This window comes from Bos mutus, chromosome 11 (genome assembly GCF_027580195.1).
Source record: "Bos mutus isolate GX-2022 chromosome 11, NWIPB_WYAK_1.1, whole genome shotgun sequence".
Classification (NCBI taxonomy): Eukaryota; Metazoa; Chordata; class Mammalia; order Artiodactyla; family Bovidae; genus Bos; species Bos mutus.
Window position 1 is genome coordinate 8,735,163 of NC_091627.1, and position 17,414 is coordinate 8,752,576.

Genomic DNA, 17,414 nt, shown 5'->3' on the forward strand with positions numbered 1-17,414 from the left:
TTTCTGGGTACTTAACTAAAAGGGGTTAGGAATGGCAGCCCTACGATCTTCATTTCTGTTCGCTTTCCTCTCCCATTTTTGTGTTTTGTGTGTGCACTCAGATTCTTTGCAGCCCCATGTACTATATGTGGCCTGCCAGGCTCCTCTGTCCATAGGATTTCCCCATATAAGAATACTGGAGTGGGTTGCCATTTCCTTCCCCAGGGGATCTTCCTGACCCAGGGTTTGAAGCTGGGTCTCCCGCATTGCAGGCAGATACTTAACTGTCTGAGCCACCAGGGAAGCTTAGGTTTCCAAGCAGTTGTGGAAAACTTCCTTTACTGGAAAGGACTGAGATCTCTGAAGTGAGGAAAGGTTCCAAGACATGGGGCAAAGTTACCAAGGAATCAAAGCTGGAGGCCTTGGGTGATAACCATCTTAGTAGACCACTAAGGAATCAAGCATCCCTATCAAGAACACCAGGGAAGCCATTTATAGCAGCTAGGATCTACACTGCTGGCACAAAGGAGAAGGAAGCGGGCCAACAGGCTCAAGAGCTTGATCCAAGATAACTGGGCTGTCAGGAAGGCGGGAAAAAGAAAAATGACCCAGGACAGCATGGCTGCCATCAGATGGCCCGTCTTGTTAGCCATCCCTCTAAAGTGAAAGTCAGTAAATGACTATTGTTAACTATACATATTACAATATATATTACAGTTAATAGCCTTAGGTTTATCTCCAGGTGGAAGAAGATAACTTTTATTTTGTGTCCTGGGTAGCCGTTCCTTCAGGGGAATCTTCCCAACCCAGGGATGGAACCTGCATTGTAGGGAGCTTCTTTACCAGCTGAGCCACCAGGGAAGCTGTCCCTCCCACAGGGACTCCATTTAAAGGTAGGCACCTTGCTGAAGGTGCACCCTCAACCTGGCTTTGACAGTAGTAACTAAACACTTGTCAGTTCCCTTGAACAGCTCAGGAAGTGCAGGCTGTGTGCATCAGGGAGTCTTCCATCCCCATTCTAGCAACAATTGGCCCTGGGATCCTCATCCTCACATGACTCCACTCCCCCACTGATACCTTAGTGGCCCTGTTACAGGGAGTACTTATTCCCAGCCACTGTTCTTGGTTCATTCAAGCAGAGATGACTACGACAGACCATTGCAAGATACCTGGCCTTTTAAGTACAAACCAAGTCCTTCACTCATGCTGTATAAACCAAGGTTTCTAAGTTAAAGGTAAATCTTGAAACAGTGTAATTGGAGCTGGGCAGTCTGTGCTTACCAAGTGTTGATAAAGGAGCACCACATGCAAGGTATAAAACAGTGACTATTACAAGGTGCTTTTGCATGTGGCTCTGGGCTAAGCCTCTACATCAGATGTCCCCAGATGCCTTCGAATTACCGGTCAGGTCCCCATCCACTTCCGTTATGTTCCCAGTTACTCTCCAGCATGGAGTCTCTGATGTCTAATGAAAGCTGAACTACACCTGAAGGCCTTCCCACACTCTCTACATTCATAGGGTTTCACACCAGTGTGAATTCGCTGATGCTGACTAAGGGATGAGCTCTGGTTAAATGCCTTCCCACACTCATTGCACTCGTAGGGCTTTTCTCCTGTGTGAATTATATGATGCCGAATAAGGGCGGAGCTCTCACTGAAGAATTTCCCGCAGTCATTACATTTATAAGGTTTCTCTCCAGTGTGAGTCTTTTGGTGGATTATAAGGTTTGTACTTTGGCTGAATGCTTTCCCGCACTCACTACACTTGTAGGGTTTCTCTCCAGTGTGAGTCCTCTGGTGGTTTGTGAGGTTTGCACTCTGGCTGAAGGCCTTCCCACAAGCGTTACATTTGTAGGGTTTCTCCCCCGTATGGATTCTCTGGTGCTGAATAAACGCCGCACAGTAGCTGAAGGCCTTCCCACATTCTCTGCACTGGTAGGGCTTCTCCCCTGTGTGAGTCCGCTGGTGGTTGGTAAGATTTGCACTGTGGCGGAATGCCTTCCCACAGTCGCTACACTCATAAGGCTTCTCTCCAGTGTGGATTCTTTGGTGCTGAACAAGGGCTGAACAGTCACTGAAGGCTTTCTCACACTCGGTACATTTGTAGGGCTTTTCTCCAGTATGAGTTCGCTGGTGTTTTGTGAGGTTTGCGTTCTGGCTGAAGGCTCTCCCACATTCACTGCATTTATAAGGTTTCTCTCCGGTGTGAATCCTCTGGTGCTGAATAAGAGATGAACTCTGGCTGAAGGCCTTCCCGCATTCATTGCACTCATATGGCTTCTCCCCAGTATGGCTCTTCTGATGCTGAGAAAGGGAAGAACAATAACTGAAGGCCTTGCCACATTCGTTACACGTGTACGGCTTCACTCTGTGAGGTTTAACTGTACCTGCATTATTCCCAAAGCTCTCTGCGTGTGTGTCACATTTATGGGATCTCACTTCTGTAGGAACTCTCTGTTGTGGAGAAAGGACTGGTCTCATATTGAGGCTCTTCCCCAGTTCACTGTTTCTGTGCTCTGATACCCCAGAAGGCATCTCTACACTTGGATCTTGGAATGATTCTTCAGAAATGTCTTGCTCAGGTGGTGATTCAGATATAATCTTCCAATCTGAAGAAAATTTAGAAAAGTAATTTTAAAAATTCTTTTGGCAGTAGAAGATACTGCAATATGAAGGCTGAAGGAGCTGGGCTAAGCCTGTTTGCGGACTGGTTCCATGCTTCACTCCCTTCACCCAGGATGTGTATGTAAGTGTTAGTTGCTCAGTCCGACTCTTTGTGACCCCATGGACTGTAGCCCGCCAGGCTCCTCTGTCCATGGGATTCTCCAGCCAAGAATACTGGAGTGGGTTGCCATTCATTCTCCAAGGCATCTTCCCGACCCAGGGATTGAACTTGGGCTGCCTGTTTTCCAGGCAGATTCTCTACCATGTAAGTCAGCAGGGAAGCCCCAGGATGCTTCTGTTCTAAACTGTGTGACCAGAAAACTTTTCAGAGACATGAGCACCCTCTGCTCCCTTTCCTAAACAACAGCAGTGGATCCTGAGCCTGCCCCAGACGCACACCTCTCCTGTGCTTTTGCCAAGTCCTGGGGTTGTCCTGAGCTATCTTCTTACTCTCACAATTCTCAGTATGGTTTTGGGCAACCTACTTTACCAGGTTTTGATAATTCACTTTAAAAAGCTTATGACTGATGCCAGCAGGATGAATGTTTTCACCTTATCAAATCAGCAAGATTTCAAAAAAAATGGTTAATCCTAGAGTGCTGGTAAGGGTGTAGCAGGTGGGATGTCACATACTGTGTGGCTGCATAAACAGGGACGAGCTTTCTGGACAGCAATCCACTTGTAAGAACCTATCCTGAGGAACGAATGAGAAATCACACAGAGCTGCACTGACATCATTTGTTCTCAACACTGCATTATTTGTCAAATGAAAAGCAAATACCTAAATGTTTAATAACAAGGAATGACTATAGTATAGCCAATCAAGAGCCACTATTTAGCAGTTAAGTCATGTGTGTAATCCATGCACTGCAATTCCTTTTGTAGAAAGGTATTTATTGAAAAAACCCTGGCAAACTATATAATGTGAAGGTAAGCTGTGTTGTCTTTGGGTTCTTTGGGACCACATTCATTTTAAGAGAAAACTTTAAAGTGTGAGTTAACGTATAATATTTGGCAAGCGTTAAAACTAATTGAACCCTCTGGTCCCAGACATCTCTGTCTGTCTCCATAGGAGCTTATAGCTAAGGGGAGTGGAGTTTTAGGGAGGGCAATGGAGCTTCTTTTCTCAAGGGTCAATTTTCCTGAAATGGTTCTTCCTGTTTCTACCTTATTTAAGAAAACAGGTTAGTTTCAGGTGCCCTGTATTTGAATTTCTATAGAGAACCTCGACCCAGGCTGCCTGGGTTCAAATCTTGGCCCTACCTCCTACTATTGATACGACTTTGGGCAAATTACTATACCCTGGATTTATTATCTGTGAATGTAGCTCTCTTACAGAATTATGAGAACTAAATAAGCTAAAACACAAATGACCCAGAACACACCTGAGAAACAGCAAGTATTCTATGACTGCTTGTTATTATCTTGAACCTCTGTCTTGTAAATATGTTTCCCATTAAGCAGTTTTCCCTGTAAGTTGCATGTGCATTTGAAGCCCAGTCTACCAAGAGCACAGAAGTCCCTGTTTCGGGTTGAGGGTATCTCTATGTCACTTGGTATTAGGCCTTAGATGACTCTGACAGCTCTCAAAAACTGACTGTCTTATCTGAGTGAAAGATGGAAAGAAGAAAAGTGGTAATAAAAGAAACAGTAGGAGAAAGGAGCAATTAAGGTTAGGTTAGGACTAACAGGTTAGAACTCTGTGTTTCCATTGCAGGGGGCACAGGTTCGATCCCTGGTTGGGGAACTAAGATATGGCATGCCCGGCCACAGGGACCAAATAAAAAAGACCATGTGATGTTCATGAACTGTCTTGCCTCAGCTCACCTCTTCCCTGAGTGCTGGCTCCTGTATAAGACAGTCTAATAATATATCAAACCAAATATACCCAAAGATAGAAGTGGTGATTTTCCCTTTCTAGTCAGTGACTTAGTCAGCGACTTAGTCAGCCTTTCCATTCACCCAACTGCTCAGACCAGAGTCACCGTTAATGCCTTGTCTCTCATATCCAATCCCTAGTGAGTCCTGTTGGCTGTAACACCAAGTATGCCCTGAATCTTTGTCCTGACCCACCACCATCCTCTTATTGTTATATCCTAACTGATCTCCCTGCTTCTGGTCTTTAACCCTGAAAGCCTAGTCTCCACAGGTTATCTTCTCAAACACAAATCCAACATTATCCTTTTTGTGCTCAACACCTTCAGTGGCTTCCTATCTTCCTCCTTGGATAAAACCTGAACGTCTTCCATGGCCTCTGAGTCTTATATGATCTGCTGCTCTGCCCAGCACTCTCTTTTGTTTACTGAGTCCTAGGGTCTGCTGATCCTAACACAAGTTAAAACTCATTTCCACTCAAAGCTTCAACACACAGTGTGGCCCAGGATGTTCCTTATCCAGAAACTCAAACAGCTGGCTCATTCTCTTCCTTCAGATCTCAGCTCCAATGTCACCTCCTCAAAGTGGTCTTTCCTATTCATCTAATCTAGAATAGCCTTCACTAGTATTCCCATTCTTACAGTACTCACCACTATTCAACATTCTACCAGTTACTTTGTTTACTCATTTTATTTATGTTCCTCGCTAGTATATAGGCAGGGACTCAATCTTCTCCTCTGTTGCACCTCCAATTGCTATTAATAAAACAACCACAGGCATGGACCAAGGAGTGAGGCAAAGGCACATCCAAGCCCTGGGTCTGTCTGTTACTGTGGAAGGCTGGGATGGAATAACAGGGAACCCTGAACCCGCCTATGAGGCTCGGCGATGCCCAGGTGCTCTGTGGGGCCTCAGAGCAGAGGTGGAACACCCCCAGGGGCAGTGTTTTAGTTACTCTAACAGCCGGATTTAAAACTCCTCCGATCACTTCACTTATCACAGAATTAATACAGTCCTACACTGTCAACAGCTTTTTCATATGTATTAGTGTGTCAAGTAAGACAGGTTTTGTTATCCACATTTTTGAGATATAGAAACAGATGACCACAATTTAGTGATTTACTCTGAATCCATGTACTTGATATGCAGCAAGCCAGCTCCTGGAGTATCTTTCATGGGTCCATATCCAAAGTTGCTTCCACACTAGTACTCTACTCTAATACCTTAAGGCACAGATTTTTCATGGTAACACCTTTCCCCAACTTTTGTTTCTCGTAACTTGGTGATCTGAATCTTCTTCAGAACCCCTCTGAGACTGAAGAAGCCCTTTCCCAGGAAAATGCAGTTACTGCCGTAAAACCCTGCATTCCATCTCTGAAGTTCTATACAGGGTCTCAGGACTCAGGAGAAAAGGTCCTGCCTAAAAAGGATGGTGAGCTGGGAAGGCGTGTGGCGAGGGGGAAGGAAGCAGCAGGGGAGTCAGGCTCCCTGTGAAGGGAAGTATTTCAGCAAGTGTGAATGGTGCCTGCAGTTACAAGGACTGAGGTGACATGTGACAGGCTGCTTAGAGAGAGGCTAAAATGGGAAGAAGAGAGTGCAGATAAACCCTGTGGAAAATAAGCCAGAGGCTTTGTTTTGTTTTCATTGACTTACAGCAACCATAATCAGATATAAAAGCATTAGGCTGAATTTTTAGAAAAATTTTAAATTTTGTCACCTTAAAGCTGTTAAGTTCATTTGTACCTCTGATGCTTTAAGTTTCAAAATATCAAAAGTAGCTGCCCTGCCGGAGGTCATTCACCTGCAAGGGCTGAAATATGAAGGTGAGGGTGGAGTGAGCAGCCTTAGATGAGCAGTAAGACATAAACATACATAGAAACCATGGTTTCCTGTGCTTTTGTTTTTCCTGAGTTTCTTAGTGTCAGCTCTTTAGAAAATTCCAGCATGGCTGTGAAGATGGGGTGCAGAATTCAATAAAGAGTCAGTCAGACAGGGGAGCAGCAGCAGGTGTCACAGCTGAAGGATGGGTAAAGGTGGGCACCTGAGATCCTCAGTGAGGTGAATCTGAAGCAGGGAATGTGCTGGGCCAGCGAAGATGACTCTCATTTCCTGGGGGCCAGCAATACCTGTGCTTCCAAATACCTCCCAGCTTGGGGAGACTGAGGCGATGGTATGGAACACAGGCCTTGGAGTCTGATTGGTGTTGCTTCAAACCCAGCCTGGCCACTTTCTAGCTGGGAGGCTCTGAAGCAGTGAGTCAGCCTCTCTCAGCTTTATTTTCCTCATCTACAAAAGTGAGATAGCAATACTTACCTCCCCCGTTGTTAAAATTTTCAAATTTTTTCAAAGGGGCTTTTGCTCCTGAGACTCTGCCTTGCTCACTCACCTGGACAGGCGTTCCTTAGGCCGTCTCTCTCGAGCATCCATGAACCTTCCCTTTGTTCCAACTGGGAGTTCATACCAGGTTGGGACACTGGAAGTCCTATTTAAAGGGGAAAAGAAGTGGACTTTAGAGATCTGCCCTAAGTATAAAGAGCTACCCAGAACTGGGGGAGATGAAACAGGCCATTCATTTCATTCACTCAATAAATATACTAAGCACTGACTTGGTGCTGGGCACTAGGGGACACAGCAGTAAATAAGACACATGATGGTGCTGGTCTTGGTACAGCATTTCAGAAAAGAGATAAAGAAATAGCCTCAAGGAGGGGTCAAGTCAGAGAGCTAAGCAAGCCCATAAAACAAGTTACTTAGGAAAGTGGGAACTTACTGACTATGGAGGACCCCTCCTGGGAAGGAAGAAAATGTGGAGGTACAGCCTCGAGGGGGAACAAAATGAAACTGCCTCTTTCGCAACCCAGAATGCAGAGACCTTTCATTAGTGAACGGGGAGGAAAAAACACTGTCCCTCTGGTGCATCAGAGCCACCCAGGCTCACTCAAGACTGGGAAGTACCACAGATTTTCAGAACTGAACAAATTCTGAATTTTGAATGGTTTCCTTACCCAGTAGGACCAGGTTTCTGGAATTTTCTGGCATCCCTTCCTCGAACCTGTCCCTCGGAGCAGGGGCCAACTGCCTCCATCCCCCCTGGGTAAAATCTACAGTCACATTGCTGAAAGGTGTGGATCCCTGAAAGAACAAGCACAGTGTCCTTCTTGCCCAGAGCCCTTAGAATGTGAGGAGGGAGGGAGGCTGGCGGCTCTGGGTGTGGTGGTTAGTGAACCTATTAAAGGTCTCTGAAAGGACTTGGGGTAGTTCCAGAAAAGCGCCACTGATCACTTCCTATATGCTTAATGCTATACTGGACACTGATGCCTGAAAATAAATAACAGTCTCTCTGTCTTCAATGTGTATTATTCTTGTAGACTTTATATAGAAATAGAAAGAAGTATATGTATATTATGAGCAGTAATTGGGCAGAAACTAACAGGTGCTCGGGAATTAAAAGTACCAACATAGAGAAAACAAAATTAGAATGTGTGACTTTATGTGGCAAGGAATCAGCTGCAAATCAGCAAAGAACGTGAATGATGAATGTTTGTGGAACATTTAATAAATATTCCCATGAACTCAGACATCTTACAGTAAGCAGGAGAGCCAGGCATGTTTGCAACCACCTGTAACAATGTGTGAAAGAGAGGATATTCTAGTTACTAGGGTAATGGAAGAGGAGTCCTAGTTGGAGGGCAGGGGAAGGACACTCAGGGAAGAGCACAGAGAGAGAAGGCGACCACCAAGTTGGACTTGAAGGAGCAGGTTCCTCAGATGGAGAAAGAAAAGGCCATCTAAGGCAGGGGAGGCAGCGTGAGCACAGGCATGGAGGCAAGGACATCTTTATCTATTATCAGCTTAGGAAATGGTACCTTCACGTACCTTGCTGGCCATGTCAGACACCTGGATGTTATCTTCCCGTTCCCTGCAGTTCCCCACAAGTCAACTGCATGTTCATTCTTCCTCCCCAATAGCATGAGAATTCACACATTTCTGTCCACCCCCCTACCACTGCCTTGTTTTAAGCCAGTAGCATTTCCCAAATCTTAACTAATCTCCTGATTTCTAATTTTACCTGTGCTTCCAATACATCTTCACACTGAGAAATGCTTTAAATGGGACGGAGGGTCATTTTTAAAAATAATGAAATATTTAAAAACATGGGGGGGTCTTTTTATAGAAATCAAGAGAGTAAAATCCACTATGAAGATATAAGGCTTATGAACCAAATAACAAATATATAATTCATAAGGGAAAAACTATAGGAAATACAAGGAGAAATTTAAAATATGACAGCCGTGAGAGATGTTAAATAGCTCAGTTGCTGACAGAGTTAATACAAAATAAACCAAAAAATAAAGGTATGGAATAAATGAGTAAGTTAATAAGGTTGAGCTTATAGAGTTGTAAAGTCCTACACCCTGCAATTACACTATACCTGCATGTTTTGTGTGGAGAAGGGACACAAACTTTATCCTCCATGGGGCACAGACCAGCCACATGTGCAGACAAGAAACCAAAGCCACAATTTTGGCACATCTAAAAAAATTAAGATTACAGCCAAAAACATTCAATATATCTGAACAAAAAAGGAAGAAAATAAATTATGGATTCAACTCAAGAGTTAAAAATATTACTTTTAAAATAAATCTAAGGAAAGCAGAAGCAAAAAAATAAAACTACTAAAATTTTTTTTTAATAAAGATTGGAATTGATGAGGAAATCCAAGAGCAGACTTTCTAAAAATGAAGACAGACCAATTCCTAGTCAAGAAAAAGAAAGGGAGAAGATAGTTCTTACCTTCACAGAAGGACTATGAAATGGAGTTTATTGGAAATAATTCTGTAAAATACTCTTAACGAAATGGGGGAAATATTAATAAGCAGGACAAATCGTCTCTGGGAAAACAACAACAACAAAAGTATCTAAAAGGACACAAATCAAAATGTTAAGTGTTATTTCTTTGTAGGAGTGAGGGTGACTTGGGGGGTGGGTAGTATGTTGTCTACATTTTCCAGGGTTTCTACAAAGAACATGAGTGCCTTTTGTAATCAAAAACCAAAAGCGCCCTTAGTTTTGTTTTTTTTTTAAAGATTGCTTCTTGGAGTAAATTTCCAACTTACTTGGGGCCCTGCTGTGAGGAGACCAGCTGCCATTCCTTCCTCCTCTGTGTCTTCCTCTTGAAGAAGGGCAGGGTCTGGAGAAGGTGGTTCTGGAGGAAGAGAAAGAAACCAATGAGGCAAAAAAGTTCACAGCTCACCAAACTAGAAAGCCTCACATTCTCACTCTGAAGAGCGTGTTCAGATGATATTATAGGTCCCAGGGCTCAGTGGGGCTGAATTTGCAGAACTGCAATGGGGTATAAATTTTCGCATTTCCTTTTCCAGCTCAGAAGTTCCATCAATCCACTCAGACACAGAGAGGCATTAAAGCGTAAAGACTCGCAAGCATTCCAGATCCACCACTTCCCAGCAACTTCGCTATGTGATCCCTTGTAAAGTTCCTGTGAAGATGCAAACGCAGACAGAGCAGCTGACACAATGCCTGGAGTGTAAATATACAGCTTACAACTATTATCAATTAAGTTCTTTGGAGAAAGTGGCTCTGCAAATTAAAGACATTTGCTTAATCAAAAGAAGAGGTAGTGACCAGGTGGGATTCACCCCAGGAATGCAAGGTTGCTTCAGCACAGGAAAAGCAATCTATAATATACTATATTAATACAAAGGTGGGAGGAGGGGATCCCATACGATCACCTCAGTAAACGCCAAGAGGCTATTTAAGAGAATCTGATACCTTTTGCTACAAAACACCTCCAATAAACCAGGAACAGAAGGGGACTTCAACTTGATAAGAGCCATTTCCAAAAAGCCCAGAGCTAAAGACTGATGCTTTTCCTCTAAGATCAGGAACAAGACAAAGATGTCACCTCTTGTCAGTTCTAGTCAGTGTTACACTGGAATTTCTAGCCAGAGCACTTAGGCAAAATCAAGCAAACAAACAAACAAATCAAAGGCATCCAGATTGGAAAGGAAAACTTAAACTCTATTTGTGAATAGCATGATTTTGTACACAGAAAATCCTAAGAATCAACAGGAAAAACTAGCGGAGCTAAACAAGTTCAGCAAGCTTGCAGGATACAATGTGAACAAACAATAAACAGACGACTCAATTAAAAATGGGCAAAGAATTGAATAAATAGTTCTCCAACTATATTTCTATAACTAGCAATAAACAATCTAGAAATGAAACTTAAAAGAGCATTAAAAGAACAAAACACCTAGGAATAAACTGAATATAAGAAGTGCAAGACATTACACTGAAAACTACCAAATTTTTTTTTAAATCTTTTGTCTGATTCTTTAAATAATTTTTTAAAATTATTTATTGAAGGATAACCGCTTTACAGAATTTTGTTGTTTTCTGTCAAACCGCAAAAGAATCAGCCATAAGCATACATATATCCCCTCCCTTTTGAACTTCCCTTCGTCTCCCTCCCATCCCACCCCTCTAGGTTGATACACAGCCCCTATATGAGTTTCCTAAGCCACACAGCAAAGTATTTTTAAAAATAGCTATTTTAAAGATGGTCATGTAAGTTTTATGTTACTCTCTCTCCATATATCTCCCCCTCTCCCCATGCCATAGGTCTATTCTCTATGTCTTTCTCCACTGTTGCTCTGTAAATATATTCTTCAGTATAATTTTTCTAGATTCCGTAAATATGCATTTAGAATACAATGTTTATCTTTCTCTTTCTGACGTACTTCATTCTGTATAATAGGTTCGAGGTTCATCCATCTCATTAGAACCAACTCAAATGCATTCCTTATTATAGCTGAGTAATATTCCATTGTGTATAAGTAACACAACTTCTTTATCCATTCATCTGTCGATGGACATCTAGGTTGCTTCCATGTTCTAGCTACTGTAAACCGTGTGGCAATGAACAATGGGATATATGTGTTTTTTTTCCATTTTTTTTCCCTCAGGGTGTACACCTAGGAGTGGGATTGCTGGGTCATATGGTGGTTTTATTCCTAATTTTTTAAGGAATCTCCATACCGTCTTCCATAGTGGCTGTATCAATTTACATTCCCACAAACAGTGCAAGAGGGTTCCCTTTCCCCCACAATTTCCAGCATTTATTATTTGTAGACTTTGGTGATAGCCATTCTGACCGGTGTGAGGTGATATCTCGTTGTAGGTTTGATTTTCATTTCTCTAATAATGAGCGATGTTGAGCATCTTTTCATGTGTTTGTTAGCCATTTGTATGTCTTCTTTGGAGAAATCTCTGTTTAGGTCTTTTTCCCACTTTTTGATTGGGTTGTTTGTTTTTCTGGTATTGAGTTATATTAGCTGCTTGTATATTTTGGAAATTAATCCTCTGTCAGTTGTGAAAACTATACAATGTTTTTAAGGGTACTCTTTCTGCCCCCTTCTGATGCCTATGTCAGAAGCTTTCTCTATCTCCTTTATACTTTAATAAAACTTTGATTACACAAAAGCTCTGAGCGATCAAGCCTCGTCTCTGGCCCCGGATTGAATTCTTCTCCTCCGGGGGCCAAGAATCCCGGTGTCTTCGCGTGATTCAACAACAATCTTTCAACAATAGCTTTAGAGGTGCAGTTGTGCTTCCAAGTATAAAGACCATCAGTGGTTCCTTGGCATTCCAAATCTCTTCATGTCCCAGCTCCTTCCACGTTCTTACACAGTCTGGAGACTCACTGAACTCCTAAAGTTAGAGGTCTTTTGCAATTAAAGGTCATGGCCCTGGGGCCAGTGTACATGCTGTTGCCTGTCTTCCTCATCACTCACTGGGAAACTGCCACCTTGTTGGCTCTTAGGACTCAACACAGTAGGTACCTCTTCTTGGAACCCTTTCTCAACTGCCTTTATCTGCCTTTTCTCACTCTCCACTCCCACCCAGGCTGAAGTTGAAGCCTGTGTATGACTTTTCATGGTACATATCACATTATATTGAAATCACTCAAGGGTTTGATCTTTTTTCCTCACTGAACTTGAGTTCTTGGAGGCAAGGCAAATTTTTATCTTTGGTGCTTAATTCAGTGCCTGGAAGCTGGTCAAAAATTAAGTATTGAAAAAAAAATTAAGTATTGAATGGATGAAGGAATTCAACACAAAATATCTATTGATTGAATGTCAACTCTGTTCAAGCAGCTGTGGATCTGGGCACCTGGGAAGACAATGGAAAGCAAAAACTTAAAAAAATAAAATAAAATAAAATAAAATATTTTTAAAAGAAACTACAGAAGATCTAAATAAATGAAAAGCCATTCCATGTTCATGGACTGAAAAACAATAATCCTGAGATTGCAAAATTCACTAAATTAATTTGGAGTCAAGGCAGTCCTATCAAAATCCCAGCTGTTTTGTTCAATAAAAATTTAGGAGGTGCTCCTAAAATTCATATGGAAATGCATGGGACATAGAACAATCAATCTGGAAAAAGAAGAAAAGGTGGAAGACTCATATTCACGATATCAAAACTTTCCACAAAGCAACAGTAATTAAAGTAGGGTGGTACTGGTAATGGAGAGACAGATCAGTGAAGAAGAACTGAGAGTCCAGAAATAAATCCATACATTTATGGACAACTTATTTTCAACAAGAGTGAAGAAATTAAATTTCTCTTCAACAAAATAGAGGGGGGACACCTGGATATCTACAAGCAAAAGAATGAAGCTGGACTCCTACCTCACACCATCCATAAAAATGAATCCCAAATGGATCAGACTTAAATGTAAAAGCTAAAACTTTTAAAAGAAAATATAAATCTTCATAACCTCTGATTAGGCAATAGGTTTATTAGGCATGATATCAAAAGTACAAGGGAAAAAAACTGAGTGGGAGTTCATAAAAATCAAAAACTTTGTGCTTTAAAGGACACTATCAAAGTGAAAAGACCTGCAAATCATACAACTTCTAAGGGTCTAATATCCAAAATACATACAGAATTCTCTATATTAAAAACTCAACAAAGAAGGACAAATAACCCAACTTAAAAATGAGCAATGGATTTGAGTAGATATTTAAATAAGATACAAAAAGCTAGTAAGTATATGAAAAGATGCTCAACATCTTTAGTCACTGGAGAAATACATATCAAACCACTGTAAGATACCACTTCACATCCACTAAGATGGCTAAAATAAAAAAGACGTATTAAAATAAAGTACTGATGAGGATGTGTGAATGCCTATGTGCTCAGTCACTAAGTTGTGTCTAACTCTGAGACTGTAGCCTGCCAGGCTCCTCTGTCTGTGGGATTTCCCAGCAGTGGGTTGCTATTTTCTTCTCCAGGGGATCTTCTGAACTAAGGCTCAAATCCGTGTCTCTGGCATTGGCAGGGGATTCTTTACCACTGAGCCGCCAGGAAAGCCTGGTGAGGACGTACAGAAACTGAAATTCGCATACACTGCCACTGGAAATGATCTTAGTTTTCTGAATGTTGAGCTTTAAGCCAACTTTTTCACTCTCCACTTTCACTTTCATCAACAGGCTTTTTAGTTCCTCAGAAAGTTAAACAGAGTTACCATAGCTACACAGTAATTCCTCCTTTAGGCATAAACCCGCAGTTCAGTTCACTTCAGTTGCTCAGTTGTGTCCGACTCTTTGCGACTCCATGAATTGCAGGCATCCCTGTCGATCACCAACTCCCGGAGTTCACCCAAACACATGTCCATTGAGTTGGTGATGCCATCCAGCCATCTCATCCTCTGTCATCTGTTTCTCCTCCTGCCCCCAATCCCTCCCAGCATCAGAGTCTTTTCCAATGAGTCAGTTCTTCGCATGAGGTGGTCAAAGTATTGGAGTTTCAGCTTTAGCATCAGTCCCTCCTAAGAACGCCCAGGACTGATCTCCTTTAGGTTGGATCTCCTTGCAGTCCAAGGGACTCTCAAGAGTCTTCTCCAACACCACAGTTCAAAAGCATCAATTGTTCGGCACTCAGCTTTCTTCAGAGTCCAACTCTCACATCCATACATGACCACTGGAAAAACCATAGCCTTGACTAGATGGACCTTTGTTGGCAAAGTAATGTCTCTGCTTTTGAATATGCTATCTAGGTTGGTCATAACTTTCCTTCCAAGGAGTAGGCGTCTTTTAATTTCATGGCTGCAATCACCATCTGCAGTGATTTGGAGCCCCCCAAAATAAAGTCTGACACTGTTTCCACTGTTTCCCATCTATTTCCCATGCAGTGATGGGACCAGATGCCATGATCTTCGTTTTCTGAATGTTGAGCTTTAAGCCAACTTTTTCACTCTCCTCTCTCACTTTCATCAAGAGGCTTTTTAGTTCCTCTTCACTTTCTGCCATAAGGGTGGTGTCATCTGCATATCTGAGGTTATTGAGATTTCTCCCAGCAATCTTGATTCCAGCTTATGCTTCTCCCAGCCCAGCGTTTCTCATGATGTACTCTGCATATAAGTTAAATAAGCAGGGTGACAATATACAGCCTTGATGTACTCCTTTTCCTACTTGGAACCAGTCTGTGTTCCATGTCCAGTTCTAACTGTCGCTTCCTATATAAACACTAGCAAAATGAAAACTGTCCAAAAGAAAAGGTTTGCATGCATGTTTATAACATTATTCATAATAGCACAAACTGGAAACCACTCAGATGTCCATCACCTGAGGCACAGATAACAAAAACATGGTATAATCCATGTGATGGAATATTTTTGGCCATAAAAAGGAAGTACATTTCTTCATGTTACAACATGATGAATCTTGAAACATACTACATGAAAGAACCCAGACACATGTACTGTATGATTCTACTTCCATGAAATGTCCAGAACAGACAAACTCATAGGGACGGAACGATGACTAGTTGGCCAGGGACTAGGGGGAAAGGAGACTGTGGAGTAGTGCCAGTTTCTTTTTGAGATGATGAAAATGTTCTGGCATTAAATAGTGGCGATGGTTGCCGAACTTTGTACGCATAATAAAAGCCACTGAACTGTATACTTTCAAATTGAATATTATAGCATGAAAATTATAATCTCAATTAAAAAAAAAAAAAGAGTCTTAGTGTAGTCCTCAGAAACCACTCTAAAAAAAGTAAACAAGTCTGAACACTGGTCTTAGTACAGACTTCACTTTACTGAGCTGTACCTATCCATTGTACTTATTTTCACCTCTGGTACCATGGGAGGACGATAACCATCCTGCTTGTGTTCCCGGGTCTCTGAGGGAAGACAACATGAAATGCTGGATGCGAAACTGCACTCGGTGAGTGACAGACCAATTCTCGGTCTAGCGGAGGACGGCAGTGCTCCGTGGTTACTATTACATACACATTTGTTCTGTAAAGCACTCAAGGTGCTTTCAAAAGCATCATTTGATTTGATGCTTACAGTTCTTAGAGGTGAACGAGGTAGTTAACGTCATTTTACCTTTCCCTCAATGAAGAAACACAGGTCAAGAGACCTGGCTGGTACCCCCCAGCTTAAACAGGAATCCTATCCTTCTGATTCTAAATTCCCAGGATTCGCCAAGATTTCACAATCCAACTGGGTTGAACCCACCCTCAGTATGACAGGAAGACAACAGGCTCCCATTCTGAGTATCCCTGGTTGCTTCAAGAGGGCTGGAAGATCAGAAGCAATAGAGGAGGCCCTGAGCACGTCCCCCATTTTCCTTTCCAGGGCCCACTTCTACTTTTTAATGCCATAGGTACGTCCACAAATCAGAGTCAGGAACAGAATACTCAAAGAGAGGATTCAGGACTGAGCTCTTCAAATTTTTTTGACCCCATAATTATTCAAAAAAGGACCGTCCCCAATTACTTGTGGAAAGGATAACAGCTGAGTTCGGAACCGGGTCACACAGCAGTATTGGCGCGCAGGCTGGAAGCCACGAACCGCTCCAACACTCCTTCTCACCTCCTTCCTCCAGCATCTGGGTCCCAACTCGCGCCACCACCTCCCAGCAGTTCTCTGAGGGTCGGCGTCGCTTCACTGCGGGCCCAGCCCCGCTTTGGGCTCTTCTCTCAGGCCTCTCCCCTCAACGGCCGGATCTGAGACTGCGGGGCTGAGCCGGGTCCGTCCTGTCCGGCGGGTCTTTCATTGTCTCCACAGCCACAGCCAGGCCTCGGCTGGGGAGCCCGTGACGCAACCGCCGACTCGGGCTCTAGCGGAACTCCGCTTGAAAAAGCCCGCTGCCCTCTACGTGAAAAGGCTCCAGGCCACGGCTACTGCTTGGAGCTCAGAAAATGCGGTCGCAGACCCGCCTCTGGGCCAAAGAGGGACGCGCCTTAAAAGCGTCACTTCCGGACATGCGCACATACCTCCTTGCGCACGGGACTCCAACTCCCAGAAATCGCTGCGCCCTGTTGCAAACCGATGGCTTTTTCTCGCTCTAGGTACAAGGCTGTGACCCACACACCTTCGTGGACCGTATTTCCTAGCTAGGCTTCCGGCTGTTCCTGCTCCCAGAATGTGTTTCCCGTCACGCTTTGTTGTACGTGCCATGCAGAGGTCCAGCCACCGAATCGAATGATTCGGTCTTCTTGGATAAGGAAGCAGCAACTTGGCCGCTAAGGCTCCGGGAGCGGTGTTTTTAGCGCAGGCGCTGATTCGCTTCGTCGCTGAGCGCCTGGTTTCTCCTCAATGATTTGAAGTGCCCAGGACTGCGGCTCAGCGAGGTCCTCTCGCTAGTCCTTCAGCTCAGGGCCCAACCCCAGCCACCTTCACTTCTTCGTGAGCCCTACGTAGAGTTTGGGGGCGGGGGATTAAAGGAAGTGAGGGCCCCCTCAGTGTGAACAGGGCAGTCACAGGTTGGCTTGGAACACTCAAAGTATCCATCAGCAGGAGGGAACGTCTTTCAGTAATTTCAGGGGCAGGAGCACACTTAATAGAGTTCGACCAGAAT

At 43.3% G+C, this 17,414-nt stretch overlaps 1 protein-coding gene across 5 annotated transcripts; it reads right to left on the reverse strand.

Moving 5' to 3' along the window:
* Positions 1-1,188: 1,188 nt before the first annotated feature.
* Positions 1,189-17,003, reverse strand: ZNF79 (zinc finger protein 79). Of its 5 annotated transcripts, none has more exons than XM_005901860.3 (5): positions 16,427-16,800; positions 9,636-9,724; positions 7,524-7,650; positions 6,905-7,000; positions 1,189-2,588 (listed from the first exon to the last, which is right to left on the reverse strand). In XM_005901860.3, exons 1-5 carry the CDS (start codon positions 16,440-16,442, stop codon positions 1,417-1,419), a joined length of 1,500 nt encoding a protein of 499 aa, XP_005901922.2. In that variant the 5' UTR covers positions 16,443-16,800; the 3' UTR covers positions 1,189-1,416. The 5 variants fall into 5 exon arrangements, with proteins under 5 accessions (XP_005901922.2, XP_070235059.1, XP_014335642.2 ...); XM_070378958.1 differs by lacking the exon at positions 16,427-16,800 and adding an exon at positions 8,951-9,051 and having other exon boundaries at positions 9,636-9,697; XM_070378960.1 differs by having other exon boundaries at positions 2,149-2,283; positions 16,427-17,003.
* Between the last annotated feature and the right edge of the window lie 411 nt (positions 17,004-17,414).